This window comes from Lepisosteus oculatus, chromosome 5 (genome assembly GCF_040954835.1).
Source record: "Lepisosteus oculatus isolate fLepOcu1 chromosome 5, fLepOcu1.hap2, whole genome shotgun sequence".
Lineage (NCBI taxonomy): Eukaryota > Metazoa > Chordata > Actinopteri > Semionotiformes > Lepisosteidae > Lepisosteus > Lepisosteus oculatus.
In genome coordinates this window covers 3,959,036-3,984,110 of record NC_090700.1, presented here as the reverse complement: position 1 = coordinate 3,984,110, position 25,075 = coordinate 3,959,036, and the positions used below count along the sequence as shown (strand labels likewise).

The 25,075-nt window shown below is 48.0% G+C and overlaps 2 protein-coding genes and 1 long non-coding RNA gene across 7 annotated transcripts in view; 2 read left to right on the top strand and 1 right to left on the bottom strand.

The window, feature by feature from the left end:
• Positions 1–3,169: 3,169 nt before the first annotated feature.
• LOC138239171 (uncharacterized) lies at positions 3,170–9,881 on the top strand. Its single transcript, XR_011189607.1, has 3 exons — positions 3,170–3,656; positions 9,564–9,695; positions 9,796–9,881. It is a non-coding gene; the product is annotated as an uncharacterized lncRNA (long non-coding RNA).
• LOC102693802 (cilia- and flagella-associated protein 44) lies at positions 5,712–24,797 on the bottom strand. Of its 5 annotated transcripts, none has more exons than XM_015341638.2 (36): positions 24,689–24,797; positions 23,860–24,015; positions 23,486–23,602; positions 22,874–23,050; positions 22,569–22,746; positions 21,911–22,073; positions 21,305–21,407; positions 20,706–20,922; positions 20,237–20,351; positions 19,629–19,793; positions 19,147–19,302; positions 18,712–18,759; positions 18,221–18,320; positions 17,791–17,885; positions 17,100–17,309; positions 16,748–16,858; positions 16,197–16,349; positions 15,706–15,933; positions 15,041–15,189; positions 14,608–14,887; positions 13,990–14,045; positions 13,702–13,864; positions 13,088–13,218; positions 12,517–12,710; positions 12,012–12,183; positions 11,434–11,611; positions 10,634–11,113; positions 9,875–10,078; positions 9,063–9,258; positions 8,751–8,861; positions 8,446–8,576; positions 8,135–8,251; positions 7,649–7,850; positions 7,279–7,439; positions 6,411–6,545; positions 5,712–6,095 (listed from the first exon to the last, which is right to left on the bottom strand). In XM_015341638.2, the coding sequence occupies exons 1-36, from the start codon at positions 24,732–24,734 to the stop codon at positions 5,817–5,819; spliced, it is 5,877 nt and encodes a 1,958-aa protein (XP_015197124.2). In that variant the 5' UTR covers positions 24,735–24,797; the 3' UTR covers positions 5,712–5,816. The 5 variants fall into 5 exon arrangements, with proteins under 5 accessions (XP_015197124.2, XP_006628047.3, XP_015197125.2 ...); XM_006627984.3 differs by having other exon boundaries at positions 5,712–6,092; XM_015341639.2 differs by having other exon boundaries at positions 22,916–23,050.
• LOC102693602 (uncharacterized) overlaps positions 24,537–25,075 on the top strand; it is a 12,650-nt gene continuing 12,111 nt past the window's right edge. The window contains exon 1 of the mRNA XM_015341644.2: positions 24,537–24,807. The gene's annotated coding sequence lies outside the window, so the exon portion shown is untranslated. The remainder of the gene's footprint in view (positions 24,808–25,075) is intronic.

Below are 25,075 nucleotides of genomic sequence, written 5' to 3'. Positions count from 1 at the left end.
GACGGAAATTAAGGGGGCTCTAAAATCACAATCCTTCAGACTGCTCAGCCCTCTTCTTGCACGGACTTCTATCCATCGCAGCTTAGGTGCAGATCTCCCTCCCTCAATTAAAAATACACACTAAGCATGTTGCACGGACCTTTACTTATACTAAGGCCACAGCAGCTACTGCAACAATGCCACAGTGGCCACGTTCCCAGATAAAGCAGACCTTCATGGACAAGGTGTCTGCAACACTGGCTTTCGCCCCACAAACACGGTACATTGATAACCCAGCGCAGAAGATCCAGACGTACTGTACGTGTGTTGCTCGTGAGTGCTGGGAACATGTGGGAGACTGTTTGCACTCCGCTGTGCTCCGGGCTGTGTCTCGGCGTGAGGAAGTGGATTCCATGACTTTTTGACCTTCAGCCATAATCCATTCCGAGTGAGTCTGCAGGTGTGCAGGCTGATCAACTTGCTTTTGATATTTTTTTAATTGGCTGAAAATGAAAGAAAGTGCAGAACAATGGGGCCTATTAGAAGGCAGGCAGTTTTACGAGTTTGCTGAAGACACGCTATAAATTTCGTTTCTCCTGCAAGGTTCATTTCTTTTCCAAACTGAAGCTAGAACGGTTGTTTCTAGATGAGGGGCTGGGCTTGTTTAAAAAAAAACAGACCCCCTTGAGAAAGCTGCCCTCCGCAAGAACCAACTGGAGATTGAGGAGGGTCAGAAGTGGTGGTGGTGTGTCGCCAGTTTCAATCATCTACAAAATCTGAGACAATCAGAAGATGGTTTAAACCAGACAAAATAACACTTCCACTTTCGCTCTCAGAGGAGCGTGAAGGGTGATTTCTCGTTCCCTTTAGGCTCCTCTCCTGGGCCGTACTGCCCTGCTGGTAACCAACAGCGCCAACGTACTCCAGAGCGTCTCGGGGCAGATAACGAGGGGCTCCTAAATGGCGCAGGGGGTGAAGTGACAAGGAGCCACCCCAGAAACCAGGCAGAAGAGTTACAGTTAACGCACGGCACAATAGGTGCAGGAGCCGGAAATAAACCTGGTAAACTCCAGCAGATGATGTCAATGAGGCCTTTTACAAAACGCACCTCTGGGCACCCAGACGGAGCTGCTCTGCACCCTTCAACCCCCAGCGCACTTGGAGAGAGCCAGGCCTGGCTAGCCTTTCGTGGGCTGTCCAATCGCCCCAACCCTCATAAGACAAAAGAGAAACAAGCCACCCTCGGCGCAATTAGCGGGAAGCAAAAACAAATGAGATGGGTGTGAAATTCTGGGGCTCAGAGCTCCGTGTTTGCGTTGCTGGGCAACAGGGCTGCAATCTGAGCACCTCACCAGGTTCCCAGCGGTGGCAGAAGAGCGACACGTACAGTACACACAGAAGGGAGGCTGGAAGGGGCTTAGAAAAACATCAGTTTTATTGTTTATTTTTTGTGCTTTCTAACCACAGCCATATCAATTCCACAAGTCTTCTCACACTTACTGCTACATGTCTATCAGTGCGTGTCCGAGCCCTACATTAACAGTGAATTTGATACGCAAATTTAAGAGTAGAGTCTGATGCCTTTGTGTTTAATCATCCCAGTCAGAATCTCTTATCTTCCACTCATTACAGTTTACCACAACATTTCTTGTTTGTTTGTTTTTTTCAGGGCTTGACTGTGCTAGAACTCTGCATTTACTGTAGCTTTTCAGTACTTATCCCAGTACTGTACCATTCAGTTCTGTACATTATCTCGTGTTTATAGCGCCTTTACTGTGCTCGACTCCACTGTATACCACCGTGATCATAGTCTGGGCAGACTTGGTGTTGAAAAAGTATTGGTGGCATATTAAGTAATACTGTTAACAAAGACGTTTTTTTTACATGACAATACAATCACGGATGTTTTCGTTGGTAGGCACATATCAGAAACAAAAAGAAAACTGACGCGTAACAGGAACATTAATATAAACTCCACAATAATGCCTCCTCAATTAGCCTATTGTGACTAAGGGTGAGGAATCTTGCAAAGCGTTTATGCTCTGTACTGTCCCCTCACTACGCTTGCCGATTCTCGAGATTTTTGCTTTTTTTTTTTGGTAATGGACAACACATTGGCTTCTTGAGGCCATAGTTCATAAAACCAAAAAGAAAAAGGACGAAAGCTTTTGTCTGTGGCTTCTCGATTTAAAGATAACGCCAGCAGCAGCAATACACGTTGACTTCTCACGCAGGCGTTCACAAAAAAAAAAAAAGCACTTCAGGTCAAAACGCACGCCCTCCTCCTCACTGCCTGTCCCATCAGGAGCGCAGGCTCCAGTTCTGGCTCCTGCACTCGGGGAATAGCGCCCTCTACCGAGCCTGCCGGCACGCACACCCTGAGCCTCGGGCTATATCCCCACACTTTCACCTTTGTCCCTTTTGCTTTATTTTATACAAGACGGGACACCGAAAGCGAGAGAGAGAGAGAAGACAGGGGAGGACGGGGTGACACGTTTTCGTTTTTGATGAGGGCTCTTTTGAAATCACAAAATCTAAATCCTGACAAATCCCCGAGTCTTCCCTTTTCGACGGGAGACGTGCCGTCGATGCGGGCAGGATTCCTCCACACACTCGGCCCCCGTGGACGCCAGGCTTCTCCAAACCGGGGCCCACATTCCTGAGGTTCATCTTCAACCGGTTCATGTTCCTCTTTGTTTTAAGACAGAACGGGGGAGCCTCGCTCCGTCTTCAGTGAGCGCAAGGCGTTCAGCCACTGTGAGTACAGACATGTCAGAGTGGCAGGGCTGCTCCTCAGTCTGTGCCAACCCCCCCAGGCACTCCGGGATGAACCGTGTTTTTTTGGACAGAGTTTTAAAACAAGAGGGTTTCTGGCGTTGGATGCAGATTAAAAGGGGATTTTTTTCTTCTTTAAAAATCTAACATTTAATTATCTGTCACTCCCTGGTGATAAGGAGATGGAATGCACAGACAATGTTCTGGCCTATGATGTGAAGTATTGCTAAGATAAATAATAAAAAAAAGATACCAGCACCTGACAGCTATTTTCCTAAGCCTTGAAGAGTGGAAAAAAGTTACTTTGTGTTTGCCCTGCAATAGGAAGGGCTTAATGAATCACAACCTTTTTTATCTTCACTGTAAGAATGACAGGGTTACTCTTTTTTTAAAGTCAAAACAAATGGGAAACCTTTTGTATTTTAATCCTGATAAAGCAATATAAACTTACAGTACCCATATACTAATGCACTTGTGTGCAAAAGACGCAGGAAGGAAAGGATTCTGTGAATAAAAGGTCATTGATATGAGCTGCATTCACACCGCCCTCAGACAGAGAAAGAGCTGGAATCTCCTGCCTCCCGCCACAGGGGATACACAACCAGTATCCGGGACACGCACAAAACAAAATATAAGTCACTTTAGAACATGGAGGAGAAACTAAAGCAAGAAAAGGGTATCCGACATCAGAAGACGGAGCAGAAAACAAGGCAACGTTAGGATCGCCCGGCTTGGTGTTTTGGAAGCGCCGCAGCGGGCTAGGCCAGGAGCAAGTGCAGTTTTTTCGTCTCTTCCCCTTGCAGCCGGTGGGAGATCCACAGTGACCGGCCAGCCCTCTGTCACGGGACGAGAGCCGCTTCAAGAGAGCTGCCCCCTCCCAGCCGCGCGGGACCCTCATTAAGGTGAAGTAGAAGCATATTTAAATGAGAGTTAAGCAAACACTCCAGTGTGTGGCTGCTCCTCCAAGTCCTTTTTAATGCCCATTTTTGTCAGGCAAAAATTTTTGTCCCGGGAGGGGCTGGGGCTGAGGTGGGGGTGAGGAGCAGAAGGAAAGAGAAAGGCAGGCTCTATTGACTCCTGAATGAGGAAGATAAAGAGGACCACATGGGAAATGTCGGAGGAATGGAGAGAGCAATAGCCCCATTCCTCGTTCTCATTATTATCCTGTTTTTTGCCAGTGGCCCAGTCCCATTCAGGTCTCGCTGCTTTGGCTGTTGAGTGAGCTCGGGGCCCTTTCAGAATCACTGGATCACGTTAAATCCCCATTCAGGCCCTCATCAGCTGTACCTAGGGCAGCACAAAGAGCCCAGCCGTATAATTAATAGTCTCTGAGACGACCCCTCGCCCAGCATTTACCTCAGCTATTCCGAGCCTCTTTACAAGAGCACACAGTTATTATGTGTAATATTTACTCCTTTTGATATTCTTACTGGCCATTGTGCCCCCCAAAAAACTGAAGCACCCCCAGCGCCACCAGGCCCCCCTCCTTTCTCCTCAGTGTCCCTCCCTCCCGTTCCGCCCTCCAGACCTACAGCTCCCGACAGCTTGCGCTCCGCTGATGTTCCAGTTGCTGATGGTTCGCTTCTTTATGCAGAGGGTGGTGGGAGAGGGGAACAAGCTACCCAGCCGTGCGGTTGAAGCCGATACCCTGGCTTCTTTCGAGAAACAGCTGGATGATCAATTCAATTCAATGATGGAGCTAAATGGGCTGATTGGCTCCTCTCACTGTTTGCAATCGCTCATGTGGTGTCTGAGACTCAAATCCCAGGTCTACATTGAGAGTTAAAAAAAAACAAAAAGGGCTTAATTTAAAGAGATAAAACACTCACTAGGTAGATAGTTAATCAGTCGGTTTTACATATGTTAGATTTTTGGTTGAGTCTTAGAGTTTGGGGGATGGTACAGCATCTTGTCAGTGAGGGGGACGCAGAACAGCTTGAGCACGCAGGTCTGTTTTGGCCCAGGACACACCAACGGTTCCGAACATGTGATTAGTGTCTTTACAACACGGAGGAAATTGAGTCCACTACGATACAGGATTTATCAGTGGACAGTCTTTTTGTGGACACCTTCATCCTTAAGGACATAGCACTTGGGAAGTGAAGCTTCTGTGGAAACATTTTCATCCTGAAGGATCCCAAAGCACTTTTACATACAGGAGGGCACACGTTTCACCAGCCACTGCAGTGCTGCGCCACCTGGTGGGCATGCTGCAGTCATTCTGCACCAACAACCAATCAGTTGGAAGTGTGGGAAATTGCTCCATCAGTTGAATGAAGGGCGAATTGTAGGGAGACTAGAATGTGTACCCCTTCTGTCCCCTGTGAATACTGCCAAAGGATTTTAATCACCAAGAAATATCTTATGTGAGGACCTCCTACAGCACAGTGTCCCCAGTCACTGTAGTGAGGTGTGGGTTTGGAAATTCTGGTCCACAGAAAGAGCACCACTTACTGAAACAACCTGGTCTTCCTTATAGGTCTCCTGTCCTATCACTGCCCCCGCCTTGCTTAGCTTCTGACAAGTTTGATGACCCCCAAATCCCAGAAAAAAAACGTCAAATAAGAACCAAAGATGAACAATAATAATGAAATGTCAAGGAAACAACTCAGTTACAGTGGGATTATCTCAAAGAGTAGAATCACATCCTCTTTTCGTACACAATAAGTGTCTGTGGACAGAGACAACTCAGTGTTGGCTCAATGACCTCAGTCAGTGACCTGTGGCATTTTACTCCCCCCACCTCACCTGCCCCTCACCAAATCCAAACAGGACACTGTTCACGTGGAAGAAAAACAGGAAACAGCACCACCTTGTGGTTGTGCTGCATACAGGCTGCCAAAACCGCCTCTAAAGAGAAAAGGACTCTAAACTGGGATCACGCGCTGCACTTCCCCTCACAGAATAAGGTTTTGTGGATCACAGAGACAAAATAAATCTAAGATGCAAACAAACAATCCCAGAAACCAGCTATTTTCAAATGTATTGTGTTGATTAAGAGACCCGTGTGCAATGACAAAGGGCTGAATCGGCGATTGGGGCTCGAGGGGTGGAGGTGAGGGCTACCCCAGGCCCTGCCCGCTAGCAGGGACAGACGGGCGACTGTGGGTGCTGCGATGGCCGATGCCCCCTCTGCGGGACAGCTGGCTGAGACTCTCGCTCAGAGCCCTGGGGGGCTGGGGGGGCTGGGCCGGGGGGAGGATGTGGCCGCCCTTCCTGGACAGGACGCCGATCTCCTCTCTCAGGGCCTCGGCCTCCCGCGCCTGCGTCTCCACCAGCTGGATGAGCCGCTGCCTCTCGTCCTCCTCCGCCCGCCGGCGGCCCTGGAACTGCCCGCCCTGCTGGGACAACACGGGCGACACGGGCGCTCTTAGCTTTCTCGCTGGACAGAGGGGGCTTTGAGGCATCGAGACCAGCAGCGCCAAGTGAGCAAAACGGGCGCCCCGCCCCGGCACGTCAGCTTCAACCCCGGGCACTGGACGCCAGGCGAGCTGCCAGATGCACGTCTTGGGCGTGTGCCTTCTTACTGTTGTGAAACTGTACTACCTGGGGCTCTTGAGACAACCTGGCACAGTGTGTTCGCTCAAGCTCTTCGCCAGACTTTTACTCTGCCTGAGAAAGAGAGAGGCCAAAGACTCCAGGCATGCAGAGCGTACCATCTTTCTCTGGCGGGCGTTCAGCCGCTCCTCCAGGTCCTTCCTCTCCGTCAGCAGCTGGTTCACCTGCAGGAGTCTCTGGGTGTTCTGGCGGGTGACTTCTGTCAGGACTTCCTTGGCCTCCTGCACCTTAGCCTGGGGTCGCACACAGTCACACAGGCACGGTCATTCATCCCGAAAGGAGTGACACTAGCGGGAGGGTCAGGGCACTCAAAACCATTCCATTATAGCAATTTAGTACAAAGAGTTCCCCCATTACTGGACTAGTTCCTTAGTTCTGGTCTTCAGTCCCCAAGGCCAGATCGTCGAGGGGTCTGTCACAGCCGGCAAGTCAAGTCAGCACTTTTAGCCTTTCATTCTGTTTACTTTATTGCACTATTTTGTGTTTATCTGCCTTTTTTGTTTACGTTTAAAATGCCTTGAGATGGTGTATAACTAAAAGGACTATACAGTATAGATTACAAATGCTGCTGATGATGATGACTATTATTATCATTATGGTAGCACATAAACTGAAATGTTTTTTTTAATATATTCATAATGAATTTAGTGAAACTCTCGCTTTTAGAAAATTGTCATCACTACTGGCTTATCTTTAAGACTCACTGATGAGGCTCTCCATGACCACGGTTCACAATGGCATACAGAACACAGTCTTGACGCTGGAGACTCCTAGCCTCAACCTTAACCATGGCCTCGTGTATCCTGGCCTTGAACCTGTGACCGCCCTGGACTTAGGCAACTCAGACAATTCCAGTCTGGTGAAACAGACCGTTTACTATAGTGAAGCCTTAGTCACATGACCTCGGACCTTTGCACATCTTTCTCTGGCCATTAACGAGATTTGTGAAGCTGTTCCTCGCGTTACCTCCCAGAGCTGGAGCTCACGGCCATTGTCAGCCTCCTTGGTCTGGCTCTCCTGCTTTAGTTCCTCCAGGTTCCTGTTGATTGACAGGGTCTGCAGGGCCTCCAGGTCTACCTCTTTGCCAAACTTCATCATCATCAGCTGCTGACACTTTTCCTCGAGCACTGTGAAGAGACAGCGTGTCATTATTGGAATCCTTCCTGTCGACTATTAAAAAAATACATCAACGGCCGGGCTGAGGAATCTAGTAACTTGCATTTTCTGACTATTTTTATGCATGTTTCTGTGAAACCTAAATAAATAAAAACATTCATCGGGTTTATTTCAGTAGCTGACCAGCTTTCGGTGATCACGAACTTATGGAGATACGAACCCTGTATCTTGGCCGCCATGTCTCTCTTGTCGTGGATGAGCTGCACGTGCTCCTGCCGCGCCTGGCGATACAGCTCCCTCTGCTGGCTCTTCTCCAGTTGCAGCTCGCAGATCCTCTGCTGCAACCCCACCAGCGCTGCCATGTTGAATATCAGGGCCTGGGACAGCCTGCTGGGCACTGTGCCATTATTGACATACTCAATCTTCATGGGCACAGGAGAGAAGGAGAGGGAGAGACAGCAGTCAGGTCAGTGAGACTGTGGGGACATGGGCATAGTCACTCAGGACTCCTTCAAATGGAAGAAAAAACCTTCATAGGTCCTTTTGTTTAATTATATAGATACTCGTTGCAATGTGCAAACAGATAATCTGCAGTAAATCCAATTCTAAAGTACCTAATTGTAATAAGTGGAGTAATGAGTGTAGCAGGAGATAAAGTGGTTTACTGTATCTCACTCTAAGCAGGACCCCATCTGCACAGACCCACCTGATGGAGTCTCAGAGGCACCACCACATCTAACTCATTAAGCTTCTGTTGCTTCTCCCGCTGAAACAGCTCCAGCTCGCCCTCTGCTGTCTTTAGGCTTGCGCTGACGATTTTCTCCTGAGAGGAAAATGGCAATTGTCATTAAAAACCAGAGCCGTGCAAGCAAAGCAAATAAACCAGCAAAGCCAGAGTGCAACACCATCCTACGTCTGAGTCTCAAATGGATCAGAAGAAGTTAAATGGTTGTGACATTTTCTGGAGTATGTCCATGAAAACAGTGCCCAAGCAGCCTCATCGGAGTTAAGACTTGCCTTCTTAACCAAGGAGTCGCATTCCTTTTTCAGGCTTTCTGCAATCTTCTTTTCCTCCATCAGGGCCTCCTCAATGTCCAGTCGCTTCTCTCGCAGCTCAATGGTGCTGTCAAACAGCTCTGGGTTGCAGTCTGCACACAATCGGCACAGAGCATGTCAGCCGTTAAACAATAGTACGAGAAACAGAATCACAAAGCAAGGAAAATGTACTTAGGAGTGGGTGTAAACTGGAGTACACTGGTAAGTAATATCATGAAGACTAAGTGAATTTCAATGGATATGAGGCAGTGGCCTGGATTACTCACTGGGTGGGCACACACTGTCATCTAGAGGGCCAGTCTCTGACCCAGAGTCTTCTTCATCGCTGCCCCAGTCAGACTCTTCATCGGACTCCTCCTCACTCTCCACTTCCTCCTCTGACGGAAATCATGACATCCGAACTGTATTAATGTTTGCATTTGTTTTGTAACCTAACTTGTCACATTTCCATGGCTTGAAGTCAGTAAGGTACTGTCGAATACTACAGAAAGAAAACTGATAGTCAGTTGTCAAAAACCGTGCCGTCCTGTAAGCAGATATGTCCTCCCTGTAACACAAATCCTCACGCTAACACCAACCTTCATCCCCTTGCCTCTCTTTCTTCTTCACTCGCTTGATTTTCTTCTTGAAGACCTTGGTGAGAAAGTCTGCGAACTTGTTGTTCTCGCCCAGGGAGGCCTGGAAAGTGGCAGCAATGGCTCTCTCCTTCTCCTGCAGCTTGGAGATGTCCCGCTTCTTGGCTTCCAGCTGCTGCTGGCACTCCTCGTACTTGCACTGCACCCACCAAACACAGCCAGGTGTCAGAGGAACGCTCGTGAGGAACACTCACAGTGCTCTTCCAGAACGTGAAACTGATATCACTTCTCCTTTGTTCAAAGAGGCTGGGTCCCAATTGTTTTAGCTGAGATAGGAGACAAATTATTGCCTTGCAAAATGACTAAATATTAGGTTAAAATACAATTTATGTACACGGTAACCTTCAGGAATGGATGTGGATGTTTGCCTGTTTTGCCTTCTGGCATGTACTGTAGGGGCAGAAACATCCTGTTGCTGTTTCTTTCAACATTGTTTTTTTACAGGACAGGGCTGTTAGCCTTGTGCCCAGCCTCCAGCATGGAGGACCTGGCGCCCAGCGTGGGACACGAACCCACTAGCCTGAGATTATGAGTCTCATGCTCTACCAACAGAGCCAGTCGGGGCCCAACCTTCAGGTAGGCTTTCTATGCAATTGCTTAAGGCAATATCTACTATTCCAATCTGTTCAATTGGTGGATTTTGACACTACCAGATTTATACAACTTGTTTTACCAGTTCGTGAACAGTGCCCACGATGAAGGAGATGGCTGTGCCATAGGTCTGACTGGGATGGCCCGTACTGAAGACTGCCCACCTGCAGCTCCAGTTCCTCCCCGATGCGCGTGTTGACTCGCTCCTGCAGGATGTTCTCTCTCTTCTCAAACTCCTTGAGCAGCAGCAGCTCCTGGAACAGCGTGACGTGCTGCAGGTCCACCAGCTTCATCTGGATGTCCAGCTGCAGCTTCTGATGCCTCAGCAGGAACAGCTCGGCATCGAAATTCTTCGTCAGGTCCTCAATCTCTCACCCGGAGCAGAGGGAAGACAAATCAGAAAGGCTAAAGCTTCGTTCAGATAGCAGGGAAACAATGTAAATCAACATGTATGACTCAAAATGGGGCATGAACCTGTAGAATTCAGATGGACATTAGCTCCTTTATGTTATGTGGGGGGCTAAATATATTCTTATCCTGTGCTCATTTATAGTCTATGCTGTATGTGTCCTTGTGATAAACATTTATGGTACTATAAAAAGCTTGTTCTGGGTTTATCTGGTTTATAAAATGTACTCTGAAGTGTTTGTGTTTCAGAGCTGGGTCAGTAAAGATACATTGACCTCTCAACTTTGTTCTCCATATGGCCGTCAATCGTAACACTTCAAAACAGTAGTGAACTGCGCTGTGACCTCCTGCCTCCCTACACCCCATTCAACTGAAAGAAGAACTGTGTCTTTCAATGTGGGGCTGGTCATCAATTGCCAGAAAAGTTTACCAGTGCTTCCCCATAACACAGTCCATCCTAGAGAGCCCGTAAGCTGCTTTCTTGATTATCGATTCAGACCAACAGCAGCTCTCACCCTCTGCAGCAGGCTGTCTTGCAGGTAGAGGTGTCTAATTTCCTCGGCCTGCTGCATTTCCTCCTCCAGGTCTGTGAGGACGGCGTCGTACTGCTCAGTCTGGCTCTCGCTGGAACACGGGGTGCCCTCCCTGTTGGGGCTCTCGCAGGCCAGCATCTCCTCCTGCTCCCGTCCTGCCAACGCAAGGCCCAGAAACCCAGACTCGTCTTCTCCCGCCTCCAGGTCTGCAGTGCGGGCGCGCTTGGCCCTCAGCTGCTTGTACCTCAGCAGAGTGTCCCTGGTGTAGCGCATCTTCCGCTCGGGCATTTCTTCGGGCAGCAGCGTGGGCACGCTGGGCACAGGGCGCCGCTTGGCAGGATCCAGGCGGCTCTGCACCGTCCGCAGCTGCTGCACACAGTCCCAGATCTGCCGGATGGACTCCACTTTGGAGTTCCGGAGGCTCATGATCTTCTCATTCATGTCTGTTTTGAGGTCATGCATCTACGCACGTGAAAAGAAATATAGTAAAGAAGTCAGAAAATTATATCAGATTACCATTATTTTTGAACAGCTTTCCACCAAGATTTTCTTTCAATCTGTTATTTACTTATTTTACATACTATTTAAGGAGTCAGTCAAACCAAGCTATTTTTTTTTTCACAATACAGATTGTACTTACGCAATCATTTATTATGATAAGATTCGTTAAAACCTTAAAAGGTTTTATCGTACTACCCACTGAGCTGTTAAACGAAAAATGCAATGAATTCAGATTGTAGAGTAATGGAATCAGAATGATGATCTGGTTTCAAAATGAACACCTTCTCTTCCAGGTTGACCAGCTGGACTCTCTTCTTTTCTGCATTCATTCTCAAGTGCTCAGGCACAGTGAAGTCCTTTGCCGTCTTCAGCTTGAAATCCCCCATGTTGTCCTGGGCAATTTTAATGGCTTCCACATCTCTGGGGTCCTCGAAGTTCTCATCTGGCTTTGAGGCATAACTGAAAACAGACATGTGGTTTAGGAGCTGTAATATTGGACGACCTCTAAATTTTGGGTGTGTCTGAACAACCAGATCTTCAAAATCCATTTCTATACAGGTCTGGTACCACTAGCTGGGTTACATAGCCATTGAACTAAACCTAGGAGCTCAGCTAGCAGACAGGAAGGCCTCGTTAACAATCCAATCAGACTGCTGAATTTACAGATTACATCAGCACCACACTCACAAATGAATAAAAACTCTCCTCTGCAGACCCACCCTTTACAGTCTTGAACAGTCTATTATGTGAATTATTGAAGGTTTTTTTACATTCATATTTTCAGTACTCCCAGAAAGATTCTGTGCCCTTGCTTGTCCTGGCCCCGTAGTTGAAACAAAGCCAATAACGGAAGTCTTACAGTTCCTCCCACTCTTTCTTCCTCTTCTCGATCTTGGCCCGGGCTCTCTCGGCCTTCTCCATTGCTTTCTGAAGCTTCTCTGCCTGACGACCCGCCAACCTGGTGCCTGCTGCATGTGTGCCACGTCTCTGAAGCATGGCGTCGTGGCCAGGGCCACCGTCCCTCTCCTCCTCTGGGGAAAGCAAAACCCACCCGTTGGCACCGGGAGCACGAGGACAACGAGCCTGACAGATACTTGCATCTCTCTGCGCGGCTTCTTCCCGTGACTCTTCTGTACAAAGCACCTGGGGAACCTCCGCGAAGCCGCGACACGAGCATGACAGACGGCGTCTGGCACCAGAGGGCAGTACAAGAACTTGACATTAGAGAAGAGTAACATACCTGAAAGCAAACACAGAAGAAAAACCAGGCCTCAATAAGTAACGAATTGCAAATATGATCAAAGTTGATCCCTTTAAAGCTATGTTCAATCCCACACAGATATTACAGACGGGGCTAGGCTCACCGCTGTAGCTGCTGTCCCGGCCGTGCTCCGCCCGGCTGCGTCTCCGCTCCTGCCCTGCCTGGCTCGCCCGCTTGCTCTTCTGCTTCAGCTGGCGGTACTTCCTGGACAGCGCCAGGAGGCGGTAGGTGGACACCCTGTAATCGCTTCCGAAAGCCCTCACGATGACCGTGTCCGACTCCAGAGAGTCCCAGAACCTGCACATAGCCCAGTGAGGAAAGCATTTTACTTTTTCCTTAGAGCTAATGTCTGTACCTAAGGAAAAGACCTGCGAAGGGGAGATTGCTGATGGGTTTGCTCAGTAAGTGGACACGCTTCACGGAGCTCATTCAGTTCCAGGGTGCCTATAACGAAAACATTACTCTGCCACTGTTTTATAGACAGATTTGGAAAAATTCCATAAAAATTCAATTAAATTAAATTAAGCCTTGTCCTGGAACAATAAGATATCTTCTAAACCGGGGTTTGTGAATATGGGGTTCTGTATAGTGAAGGAAGAAAGGGCTGCTTTTGAGTATTCCAGTTGCATTCCTGTCCAGTAATGATATATTGAGCCCACGGGGCTGAACAGTACCGTTCCTGCAGCTTCTGCAACCCAATCCTGTGCTTCTCCTCCTCCCAGGCCAGTTCTTTGCGAACCGCACGGATCCTCTGAGCCGTCAGCCTCTCCGTTTCCTCTCTGATCCGTGGGTCCAGCTCAAACTCCTGGGGAAGACAGGAGAACACTTGGGTTTTGCACAGTGACGGAAGCAGCCTTGTTTTACATCCACTTGTCCTGTGACTCTTTTTTTCAACATCTTTAATCACATGAAAACTGAGGTGCAGTACAAACCTTGCAGGGACACGGTCAATCATAGTCGTTTGTACTACGGTCCTAACCCACTGCATTCTGCAGCTTTCATTTAGGCAGGAATAACACCTGCAGCAGTGTACCGGCAGTGATCTGTGTACATTTCAGGTTATTCACATACTAACAGGGTGGAACGTCGACTATGTGTGGAGATTTTCAGTAAAATTAATAACATTTCAGCGTTCAAGGCTTGCTAAGTGTTAATGTTCATAAGACACCCAGCAGTATAAAAAGCCTTTTGTTCACAATAGTCACATAAACCTTTCAAGACGTTAACATGTGCAGTAATGTCCGATATTGAAGAGCACGGCGGCAGAGACAGCAGGTGCCACCCTTACCGCCCTGTCCAGTCGCACGTGTTCAGGCAGGCCCTGGTTCTGCAGCAGGAGCTGCCTGAACTCCCTCTCCAGCTCACTCAGCTTCCTCCTCCTCCCAGCCCTCCTCTCCTCTGCCTCCCTCCTCATCCGGTCCATCTCCGTTTTCTGCTTCGCTGTCTCAATGCTAAATCACACAAAGGTAAAAACCTGGGCAAAAGATGTCCTCCTGACACTGACTTTTTCAAATGTTGTTTGTTCGGTGCCTTCTTGATGTTTTATTGTTTAATGCTGATGTTTCTATTTACATACCTGTACGCATTTGGATCTTCAATGTCCTCTGCAACCTTTTCCTTTTCTAGACCTTCCTATTATTGTTCAAAACAAATAAAAGCATGAAAACATGAAATTGTACCATAACATACAAAAGAACACAGCACTTCAAGGCTTTTATTCTGAGATAGAAAACACAGCAAACAGTTGAGCTGATTTATTTTCTTTCTGTGCAGTAAAACTACGAGTTGCCTCTTGGAAACAATATGTTTTAAAGTTTCTTTATTAGCCCTATACAATTTCTTGCATTAGGAATTCGTCTTTTCGCATACCCCAGCTTTTCTCCATGGAGACACAGACACACAGACAGGGAGAGAAGCTGGGGGTCAGAGCACAGGGTCAGCCATTGTACGGCGCCCCTGGAGCAGTTAGGGTTAAGGGCCTTGCTCAGGGGCCCAACGGAGTAGGATTCCTCTGCTGGGTGTTGGATTTGAACCAGCAACCTTCCAGTCACAGGCGCAGATCCTGAGCCACAGAGCCACCGCTCCGCCCATGTACAGTATTATAAACCAAATGGTACTGTATTGTAATCAATGGCTGAAGCTCACAGTAAAATGTCCTGCTTTGTGCTTCTGCCCTAGTATTACCAGTCCTCACCCGGGGAGAAGGGACCTTGGCTCTTTTCTTTTCCAGTGCTCTGTGGAGGTCCTCCTGAGGCAGCAGGCTGAACACAAAGATATTGCCGTCCTCCCCAGCAGTGAGGACAAACTGGTCGTCGTGGCTGCAGCGCACCCGTCGCAGCGCCCCGTACTGGTTGTCATGGACGCTCAGTGCCCAGAACCCTTGCATGGAGGTGAGGACAGGGCTGTCGGGCTGCAGGGGGTACACCCTCACCTGGCCGCTCTGCATCCCACAGAGCAACAGCTGCCTGTTGGAGCTGCAGTACAACAGGTAAGAACAGAACGGGACAGGATACAGTCATTTGGCATAGCCTCACCACAGCACGCTGCGCTGCACAGGATTGTCATTCCTCCGGCAAGACAAAGTCACGGGAAAACAACTCAGCAGTGACACGACGCCCCGTACTCACCTGAAGCTCATGGTCCTGATGGGATCGCGGTCTGTGTCCTGAACTGGGAGGAAACTGAAAGGCTCATCCCGTCTCTCCAGTGGGTCCTGCTCAGCGTCCTGCTGCTCAGAGAACTTGCAGTGATAGAGAAATCCGGAGTCGTACCCACCCTGCACAGAGAAAGAGAGAAAGGAATCAAGAGCTGAACGGATGAGAATTTCATTAGCAACAGAAATTCAAAAGTATCAGTGAGCAGACTGTGTATTATTAACAATATTAACATGTCTTAGTCGAATGCTACTTCCCAATCTGTCCTACAAAAGAGACATTCAGGGGTGTACTGTACAAGACAGGACACAGCACTCAAGCTCACCGTAACAGAGTCTGCTGACGTAAATTCTGTTTAATATTCAATATGTGAAAAGCCATGCATTAAAGAATTGGGTGTAATAACAGAGAGTATGCTCTGCTTGGTAAAATACTGTATGCGTGACTGCAGCTGTTGTTTTCTTTGGGATGCAAGCTGAACAGTCCTTTACAGAGTTTAACTCATATGATTTTGGGAGGGGGAATTGCGACAATAAGAGTTTTTGATGAAGATAAACGTGGCGATGGTCCTAAGGGGATGGGCCACTTCTGGGAATAAGAGGTGTGCTCTCCTGAGGCTCCCGGGAACAGAGCAGTACCATGGAGAGCCAGAAGGCTCCAGGCTGGGAGTAGAGGCCACAAAGCAGGGGGCTGGGGGGGTCCGGGATGTGCAGGGGGGGCAGCTCATCCTCCTCGGGCTCGGCCTGCTCCTGCAGGTCCTCCTCCGTCAGCTCCTGGCCGAGCTCCTTCTTCCGCCTCAGCCTCTCCTCCCTCTCCTCCCGCCTCCGCCCCCTCTCCTCCCGCCGGCGCGCCACCTCCGCGTCTCTCTGCAGGGCGGGAGGGACAGGCAGCCGCCCGGAGGGGGGCCGTCAGACACGGGAAACCACTCGCCTCCCGCTGTCTACGCCCTCCTCCCTCAGGAACCCTGCCGCAATCCAGGGCGATAAACACATCCGCCAGCCGCAGCGCAGACCACATCCTGTTGCGACATCTCTGCCACGCTGCCGGATGCCAGTTTTAAATCAATGTTCAGAAAGCACGGAGAGACAAGGAGGCGGCGGAGGTAGGGCCCCAGAGGCTGTCCTCGTACCCTGATGCGAGACTTGATGCTGCGGAAGTGGAAGTGCCGGGCGGGCAGGCTGCGGATCTGGTAGGTGGTGCCGGAGCTCGGCAGCTCGGGGTCGGGGGCTGGGACCTCCACCACATGGCCATTCTCACACAGGACCAGCAGGGTGCTCCTCTCCTGGGCACAGAAGAGGGCTTTGAACCGCAGGTGTAAGACCCACCCTTGCCTTCATGAAACAATCTAAGGGAATGGCAACCATTTGGTCCATCAGCAGAACGGACCAGCATGCTCCCTGTTCTTAGTGAAGGGGAAATCCTCTCATGGTGCATCCATGAAAGACATCTGTTTCTTTTTACAGTATTCTTTTTTTTTAAATACTGTTCAAAAAGATATATTTTTTTAAAAAAGCACTAAAATGTACTATCCAATAAGGTAAAATAGATGTGCAAACATCTGCTGCTTTAAGCGGCGAGTCATCTCCAACACCCTACTGACCCACAAGGGCGACCAGTCGATCTTCACTGATCGGACTGGTTGTGAGGCAGAAGAAGAGGGAAGGAAGAGGAGGGACGCACGTGTGATGAAGGAGACCAGTCCAGGCCCCGCACAGGACCCAGCACGTTAACAAAGCCAATGGGCTCATATCGCTCCCCAACAGTGAAGAAAAACACAGTCTTGTCCAGGCTCTGAACAGAAACACAAACACAGACACTTAGAAATGCCACTGTCAGATACGCTCAGCGTTACAAAGCTCCTTGCATTGAAGGGTAACTGGAGTTTTATTTTTAAATACCCAAAACTAACAAATGATCTTCTAGTGAACAAGATCAACGCATGAACTAAAACGTCCGCTGTCGGCAGGTATCTTTTACTCTTTTTGCCGGCGTAAGTGTCCCATCTTTTGGGAGCTGGGTGCGGCCTGCCTACCCCAGTGGCCAGGATCTCTCCGTTCCTCTCGTACGCGATGGCGGTGACCGGGCCGGTGTGAGGCTTGAAGGCCTGCTTGAGACGGATCTCCGCGGCGCCGGAGCGGGAGATCCCCGCCACGGCCGACAGGCCCAGAGGATTGTAAACCTCCAGGAGTCGCACCACTCCGTCCTGGAAGCCCACCGTCATCAGGCCGCCCTTGGGGTTCACCTGGAGGAAAAGCAAGAAGGACGAGGCAGTTGTGACGTCACGCCCCCGGAGAACTCACCGGCCTTAATCAACTCCTTCACATTCCAGTGCAGTTCACATGAACTCATCAGACACACCTTCTTCCACCTGCCTGCTTTAACCAACCTGACACGCCACTCCTTGCTCAGTATTGGGTTTTACCCAGCTAGAGCTGCATTGTTCCCTGTTTCACTAGAAGTTTTTGGCTCTGACCCCTGGCTATTTCTCTGACTTCATCTTCTGGATCTCAACTTGGTTATTGTGGATGTACTGGTTTTTGACCCTGGCCTGACCTCCCGAGCCACATTTTCGGATAATCTCCTGCTGGTACTTCGAGTTCAGAGGATTCTGATTAGGGTCCTTCTTCCACGCCGTAACAGCAGTCACACACTGGTCCCCAAAGAATCACAGTGACTTAACGATATCAGAGACTCCGTCAAAGCGGCAGACACAGACACCTTACCATGCGAGGCGCCCAGGTCAGGGTGGTTCCTCCTTGTCTAAAGTGGCCAGTGGTCAGCTCCTTCTTAGCAAGGAAGTCAAAAATGCGCACAGACCCTTGAGATCAGAAGAGAAAATAGCCACTGCAACAATGTCTAGACTTCACTGCACATGACTCTCATGATATTGAAATTGCTCAGAACCGAAAGTGAAAGCTTAAACCTTTTTCTAGGTATGCCATGAAGGGTTAATATTTAGGCTTATTACAAGGTTTGGCATTTTGGCACACTTTGACAAACTTTAAAAAATAAAGGCTATGTGATTGTAATTTGAGATACAGCTTCTACAGTTCCCAGGTCTATTTCCAGCACAGATTGTATAACGGTGACAAATCAACATTCTGTGGCTAAACGACAGACTTGTCTACCATCAAAGTAATAAGTGATTCTCACGGTCCAGTGCGGTCGTGGCCATCAGGTGAGAGGTAGCCGAGACATCCATCCCCTGGATAATTCCCGAGTGGAAGGAGAACAGGCACTCTGGGTCCTGTGTCTGAAACCAGATCACAACAGTTTAAAACAACAGTTGAGCCCCTATTCCTGAGAGACGTGAACAACTGTCACCAACAGACCACGATGTCGACCATTACAAGACACGTGCGTACTTCAAACCTACCACAGGTCTTCATCTGCCAAAAGCCTGTCCATGCATAGGCCGGGAATGTTACCTTGAAACTAACGTGAGTTAACAGTTCCGGAGCTGTTCCGATAGTTTTCTGCTTTGCTAAGATGTGTCTAAAAGGGAGAATGATTGGAAATTCCCTTAAATTAGCTCAGACCCCCCTTCTTCTCATGAGCCACCACTGGCAGGACTCATAACCATGTCATCCTTCAAATGTTGGATTAGTCTTTTTATTCAAAAATGTACGATTATGAAAACTTACAATGTTTGAAAATGACAGGTCGAGTTTCCAGATAGCCCCCTGTGCATCCTGTAAGAAAAAACAGTAGACATGATGATGCTAATTAATAATGTAAAAGCAGCGATTTTACTTCAAAGTACATCACAAGCTTTACCAACTTCTTCAATGCTAACAGACATCAGAATATGAGATGTTAACACTTATTATTACTGCATATTCTTTTAGTCACTAAATCATGACTTGGTTGCTTAAATTTAGATTTTTATGTCAAACAACAGACAAGAAATAAGAATGTTCATATTGCACTAACACTAAAAAAGGTAGTGAATGTTCATAAGCACTGTATAGGCTACAAGGAACATAAAAATTTAAGTTACAAAAAGAATAACATAAACTCAAGGCGCCTATGCAGACCCCCACTGCCAGTTGTAATCTTACCAGAAGCACAGACCCTACCTGTGCAAACCAGATGAAGGAGTCTGGGCCCGAGCCCCTCACCATGGAGTACAGGCTCACTCTTTTCCCAATCACGATCTCATTCATGGGCTCAATCTCAAACAGCCCGCTGTCGTCCACGGAGTCTGCAGAGTCGACACCCTCAAAGTCCCACACCTGAGCCAACCACAGGACACGTGTCACGGAACGTGACAACAAGCCTAGAAACACTTGGGATTCTCACAAACTATTTCAAGAAACAATTAAAGAACCGAGAACACTTCACCTTTAGCCACGACATGGCATTCTGTTAGAAAGTGACGTATTGTTAAGACATTGTTCGGTGTGACACATGGAGTGGGTAAGCTGACCCACGTTTACTAGCATCTGCTCAAAAAACACGTCTACTGCTTCATCCATTCATCCGTTGCTCAGCACTGGCAATGACACCCGTAACTGTTCTGTAGAAAGAGGAGCAGAGGGCGAAGTGAGCTGTGCCTCACCCTGATGGCCCCATCAGTCCCGACCGTGAGGAGCTCCCCCTCGTCCAGGACGAACTGCTGGATGGGTCCCAAGTGGCACGGCCGCCCCCCTTTCCGGCAGATCTCCACCTTAATCAGCCCGCCGTCCCAGAGCAGCATGTTTCCCCACTCTGAGCCCGACACCACCTGGCACAGCGGGAACAGAGTGGTAACTGAATGCTGGACCCACATAGAGGGCAGCATTCAGATACAGTATGTGCACATCATTGACTAACATCTGAAGCCCCTGTTCATAAAATCCTTGTCATTCGGGATCATTAGAACAGGTTAGTTCCTCTGGATACAGTTGCTAAATTGTTGCGATCACTCCATTTTTAAACAGCTAGTTTAGGACACACGAAGTGGAATAATTAGTTACTTTTACCTGTTCCTTCCACTCCTACCCTCCACTTCACTCCAAATCTTTCAAGTCCTCTTATGTGAGAGAACCAAAATCAAATGACACTTAAAGCATATGAGGTTAAGAAGTCAACTTACAGCAAATGCCCCTGGGTTTGCCTCAGAAATCAGTATTTTCTGCTTTTTTCAAGTTCTTCAAGGGAAAGAAGTAGAAGCAATTATTAACAAACCTTGCCATCAGGTAGCTCCACGTAGCCGTCAATGTCAGTCAATGCTGTTTTTCCAAACCTTCCCAGCATGCCCTGCAGCTTCAGCCCAGTGAAGGTGCTGGCCATCTTCCAAAACCTGCAATTGAGCAAAAAATCCTGTGTTACACAAATAACTTACCAACAACACAAAGGCTTCAAAAAATAACAATAAGAAAACAAGGCAGAATCAAGTAGCAGAAGCACAGTGTCTTTTCGTCGCATGATTTACACAGAAATCCTGTTTTGAAGGGTTACACCAAGACTTTTTGTGGTTCAGTCTGGCAGAAATCACAAAAATGTGTGTCAGAGCTGCGTGAACTTTGTTCACCAAGTTCAGCCCTGTCCATGCTAACTCACTAACATCAGAAACCATTGCTGACACGTTTCCTGTTACAGTTTGGAGTAACTCAGATTAGTTCCTCTTCGTTACAGCCCCGAGATCTGCACTGACTTGATGTGCCCGGAGCCGGAGCTGGTGAGCTGGCCAGGGTTGTCCGGAGAGAACGTGACTCTGTAGATGTCCTGGGAGAAAGCCTTGGAGCGCAGCACGACCTGCTCCTCCTGCCAGTCCCACAGGGTCAGCATGTAGTCAGGGCTGCTGCCCACGCTGGCCAGGAGACTGCCCGTGCTGTTAAAATCTACACAGCTGTAGGCCTCCTCTGTGCCTCCTACAGTGTGGGAGATAAGCATACCAGTATTTCTTCAGAGGCGCTCCAAAACACAAAATAAAAACAAACTGAGCTAACACGTATTCTTTCACCTGAAACAAACTTATTTTTAACATGCAAAGGAACAAGTAAAGGTTTATTCCGTGCTGAAAAGAGAAAAAACACAACGTTTTGGCTGTGGAGCCTGGGTGACGCAGGTGACACAGCTACCTACTTGAACTACTTATTTTGAACATTACATGTGCGATTTGTTTTTCTTCATCTACTTTAGAATGTGAATTCTCACTACTCATGACAATATAGACTGTTGTCTGTTGTTATTCCTTCTTCTCATCTAAAATTTGGTTGCTGGCTTCTCCATTTGGCTTTTATACATACAAACCTCTTAGTTTTCTGTAAGGTCGCAGCGAGGGATATTCATAGATAATGATATCTGGCTGGGTGCCCTTGTCTGCTACAGCAAAATAGTTTTTACTTGGGTGTACCTAGAGAAAGAAAGACATTCAAAATGAACTTGAATGAACTGAACTTAACACTTTCATTGTTTCTAAACAACGTTTAGCACATTTTCTGTTGGAAGGTCACAATATCTCAGACACAGAAGGCATCTTCTGTTAACAGTAACTGAATTTACTGTATGTTGCGCTTGTCCAGTGGATAATGTCATAGCAAGAACATTACAGCACAGCATGCAGGCGGCAAATTGAAAGAGAGACCTGACATATGTAAAATGCATTGCCACTGACGAACAATGTATTTTCTAACAAAGCTTCCCTCTTTACTAATGAAACAATTTATTGTAACACTCTATCACTGCATTATGATGGTACTCCATCCACTGATGCTGTACTCTACAACCCCTTTGTGATTCCTGATAATGTACTGTACCATGACTCTGCTCAGTCTGTAATGTACTGTGCAACTACTGTGCTGATTCTGTGCGATGTACTGTACAACCGGTCTGCTGATTCTGTGCGAGGTACTGTACCATTATTGTGCCAATTCCTCCTCCACTACAGCTCCTCAAGTAACGCTGCTCCTTAGTTGTCCAATCCAGGAGGATCACCAGGTTCCCAGCCACAAAGGCGAGGGTGTTCTCATCGAGAAGCTGCAGATTTGCCCTCTTGGTGCAGTCATAGCCAAAAGAGTGTCTGAACAAGGCTGTCAAAGACTAAACTGCCTGGCTTTCAAAGTCTTTCAAAGTCACCTGTGAGATGTCTGGTGGGATACTGCTGTTGGTACTTTACTTGAATTGTTTTAGTAAATGCCCTGCCTTATAAATGGGTCTGTGGGCCATATTTGTAAATGAGAATTTGCTCAAAACTGAATTATGAGGGAATAAACAATAGTGCTTTGCTGTTTGCGTTTGCTTGTTTTGCTCTGGTTGAATGTGTAATCGGTAAGTGTACATTTTCTTAAGTTCTGTTGTTTTTTTTTGTGAGAGGTACTATTACACCACAGTTTAAGTTTAAACTTTGAAGTTCTAAAGGTTTTGCAGAACAACTTTCAGTTTCAAAACCAAGGAATGAGAAGGCAACATTTGCAGTCCTGGCTTAAAGTGGACACAAATGCAGCTTGTTCAACAACAGAACAACAAAAGGTTGTTTTTTTTTAGTCTAATCTAGTTGTTTGAGACACAAGGATACAGCAGTTGAAGCAGGTTAGTAGGAATGCCAGAGTCTGGGGACACAAAAGGTTTAGAACAGAGCTCCTCGTACTCGTAGTAAAAGTCTCGAGGGATCTTCTTCACTGCTGTGCAGCTGTCCTCTCCCTCTTCCTCCTCTTTATGAGCATTTACACTCGTCTCCTGGGGCTCACCACCTTCTAGAGACGGGGAAACAGAAATAAAACAAAAGGGAATTAGCTCTCAGAGAGCTGTAAAACGGAAAGCTGACGGAATTTACTAAAACTCTGTATTTGCCATGTGGATTTCGATCCTATCTGAACTAACGCCTTCGTGCAGATACGAAGTAGATGAGTGGTGAAGACAGACCCTCAGCAGGCTGTGTGTGGGCTTCAGCTTCTCCCTCTGCAGAGCGGACATTCACATGGGGCTCCTTCACTGCCTCTTCACCGTCTGTGGTCTTACTGCTTTCTACCGGCTCCTGGCTTTCTGTTTCGGTCTCCTCTACATCAGAATACAAGACTGATTTCAACTTGCTACAGTCTAGAGCTCAAATCTCAGCACTGCAGTCTGATTATACTGTAAAAGGTAATAAGCACTTGAAAATGGCCGAGCTAGACCTTTACATTTGTGAGTGAATTCACTGATGATTTTAGCTCATTGTAAACTGGTAAAATGTTCTTCTTCGGTGTCCTGGAAGCCAAATTGAAATTGAGACAAATCTCTTGCATCTGAATTACAAAAAGGCTACATGTCAGATTTTGTGGCCAACCAATATTGCATTTTCCTTTACCATTACCTGTAAATCCATAATGTGAAGTGCCATCGTGAGTTGTCTTTGATATGGACATCAAGGAAAGAAAGTCTTCCAGTTTTCGCTGGCCGTGATGCTTAGTTCTTACTGTTCGGCGCTGCCTACAGGTAGAAAGGGACACTCACCTGGCGGCGCCTCTGGAGTGTCTGGCCCTGCAGGCTCTCCTCCTGCCACTGGGGGGACTCCGTCCCTGGCTTCTGGAGTCTCCTGGTCCTTTTCACCGGCAGCCTCTTCCTCCTCTCCTTCGACACAGCGGAAACGGAAAGAACAGTTACTCTTTGCTAGCCCCCCGTGAGATCAGCGACAGCCAGGTCAATAGCAGGACAAGCACATCCCTGCAAGCAGTATCACTTTCCTCTCTGCACAGGCCTGAGAAGGTCATCCTCTGCGTCCCTCCGGCAACGCGCACAGGTGCCGAATAGGACACCTTCCGCACCACCAGAAGGAGCGAGCTGATCAATATCACTGCCGAGAGATGGGGAGGGGTGGCCCAGCGTACCTTCTGCCCCTCTCTCAGGCTGCTCCCCGGGGCCTGTGTCCTCCTGGCGCCCAGAGGGCAGCCGGGGGTCAGTGAGCTCGTGGTCAGGGGTTTCACCCTGAGCGCCCTCCTCCCTGGAGCTCTCCATGTCCACTGCCTCCTTCTCCCTCCCGTCCCCTGCAAATCAGCACAGGGAAGGCCAGATTACTGTTTCGCACTCGTCTTGGCCTGGATGGGTCCATTTTTTATCACAGCTCCTCCGTTCTGATATTCCGGGACGGCAACAGCTTTGGACTCTGTGCCGTTTTGCTCAAGTCGGGTCTGTCTCGCCATCAGGTCCCTAGAGGATGCGAACGCAGTCTTTCTCTACTCCAGCGGACCCCAGGGTTTTACTTACAGGCAACAAGAATAAGCAGTCGGTGTGAAGAGCAAAGGAACACCCGCAGGGCCGTATCAACTGCGACTCAATACGGAACTACTCACAAATAGATGCAATAAACGTAGTTCAATGCAAGCTGTGGCGTACACTGATGACGGCACGTCACCCCTGGCAATTAACGCACAACAATTTGTTACGGGCAACAAATGAATAAAAACCCGTGATCATATCGATCACAAATGAACCACAAGAGAAAATATAACAGTCAGCTTTAGGAGCTGTTCTGGTCGATGCCTGAAATTCACATTTCAAATAATTTCCCCCGGATAGGCTACCGATCTTGTCCGCTCAACGCGTGAAAGAGAAACTCCGATCTTTACTATGTTCTTTCCTCGCGTCCCGTAGACTGGAAACAAAATGATATCACCTTCAATTAACTTCTAGGAAACATTTTTTTTATTCTCATTTTACCCTCCTCAGCGGCGACTTCGCTCTCTGTTTGCCCCCGGGACTCCATGTTCGTTTACAGTGGTTACCTAGCAACCTCCTCACGCATGCGCAGAGGAGTGGAGTAGAGAGGTACAGTGCAGGTCAGTTGCGTCTTTCCCGAAATGCTGTACTGGAGACACCCGGGCATGTCGGCTGTTACAAACACTACAGACTGAAAGGTTATCTTGCCCAAGTAACACAACCGACCGAGCTCTCATGGCGCGACTTACTGAATGGGTGTATCTGTAATATTAATAATTAACTGCTGCGGCGATTTGAGAAGAGAATAACCTTAAAAAAAAACCACTATCTGTGACAGGTTCGCTCGAATGCATGTATTAAAAAAATGAACTGAATGCGAATACCACC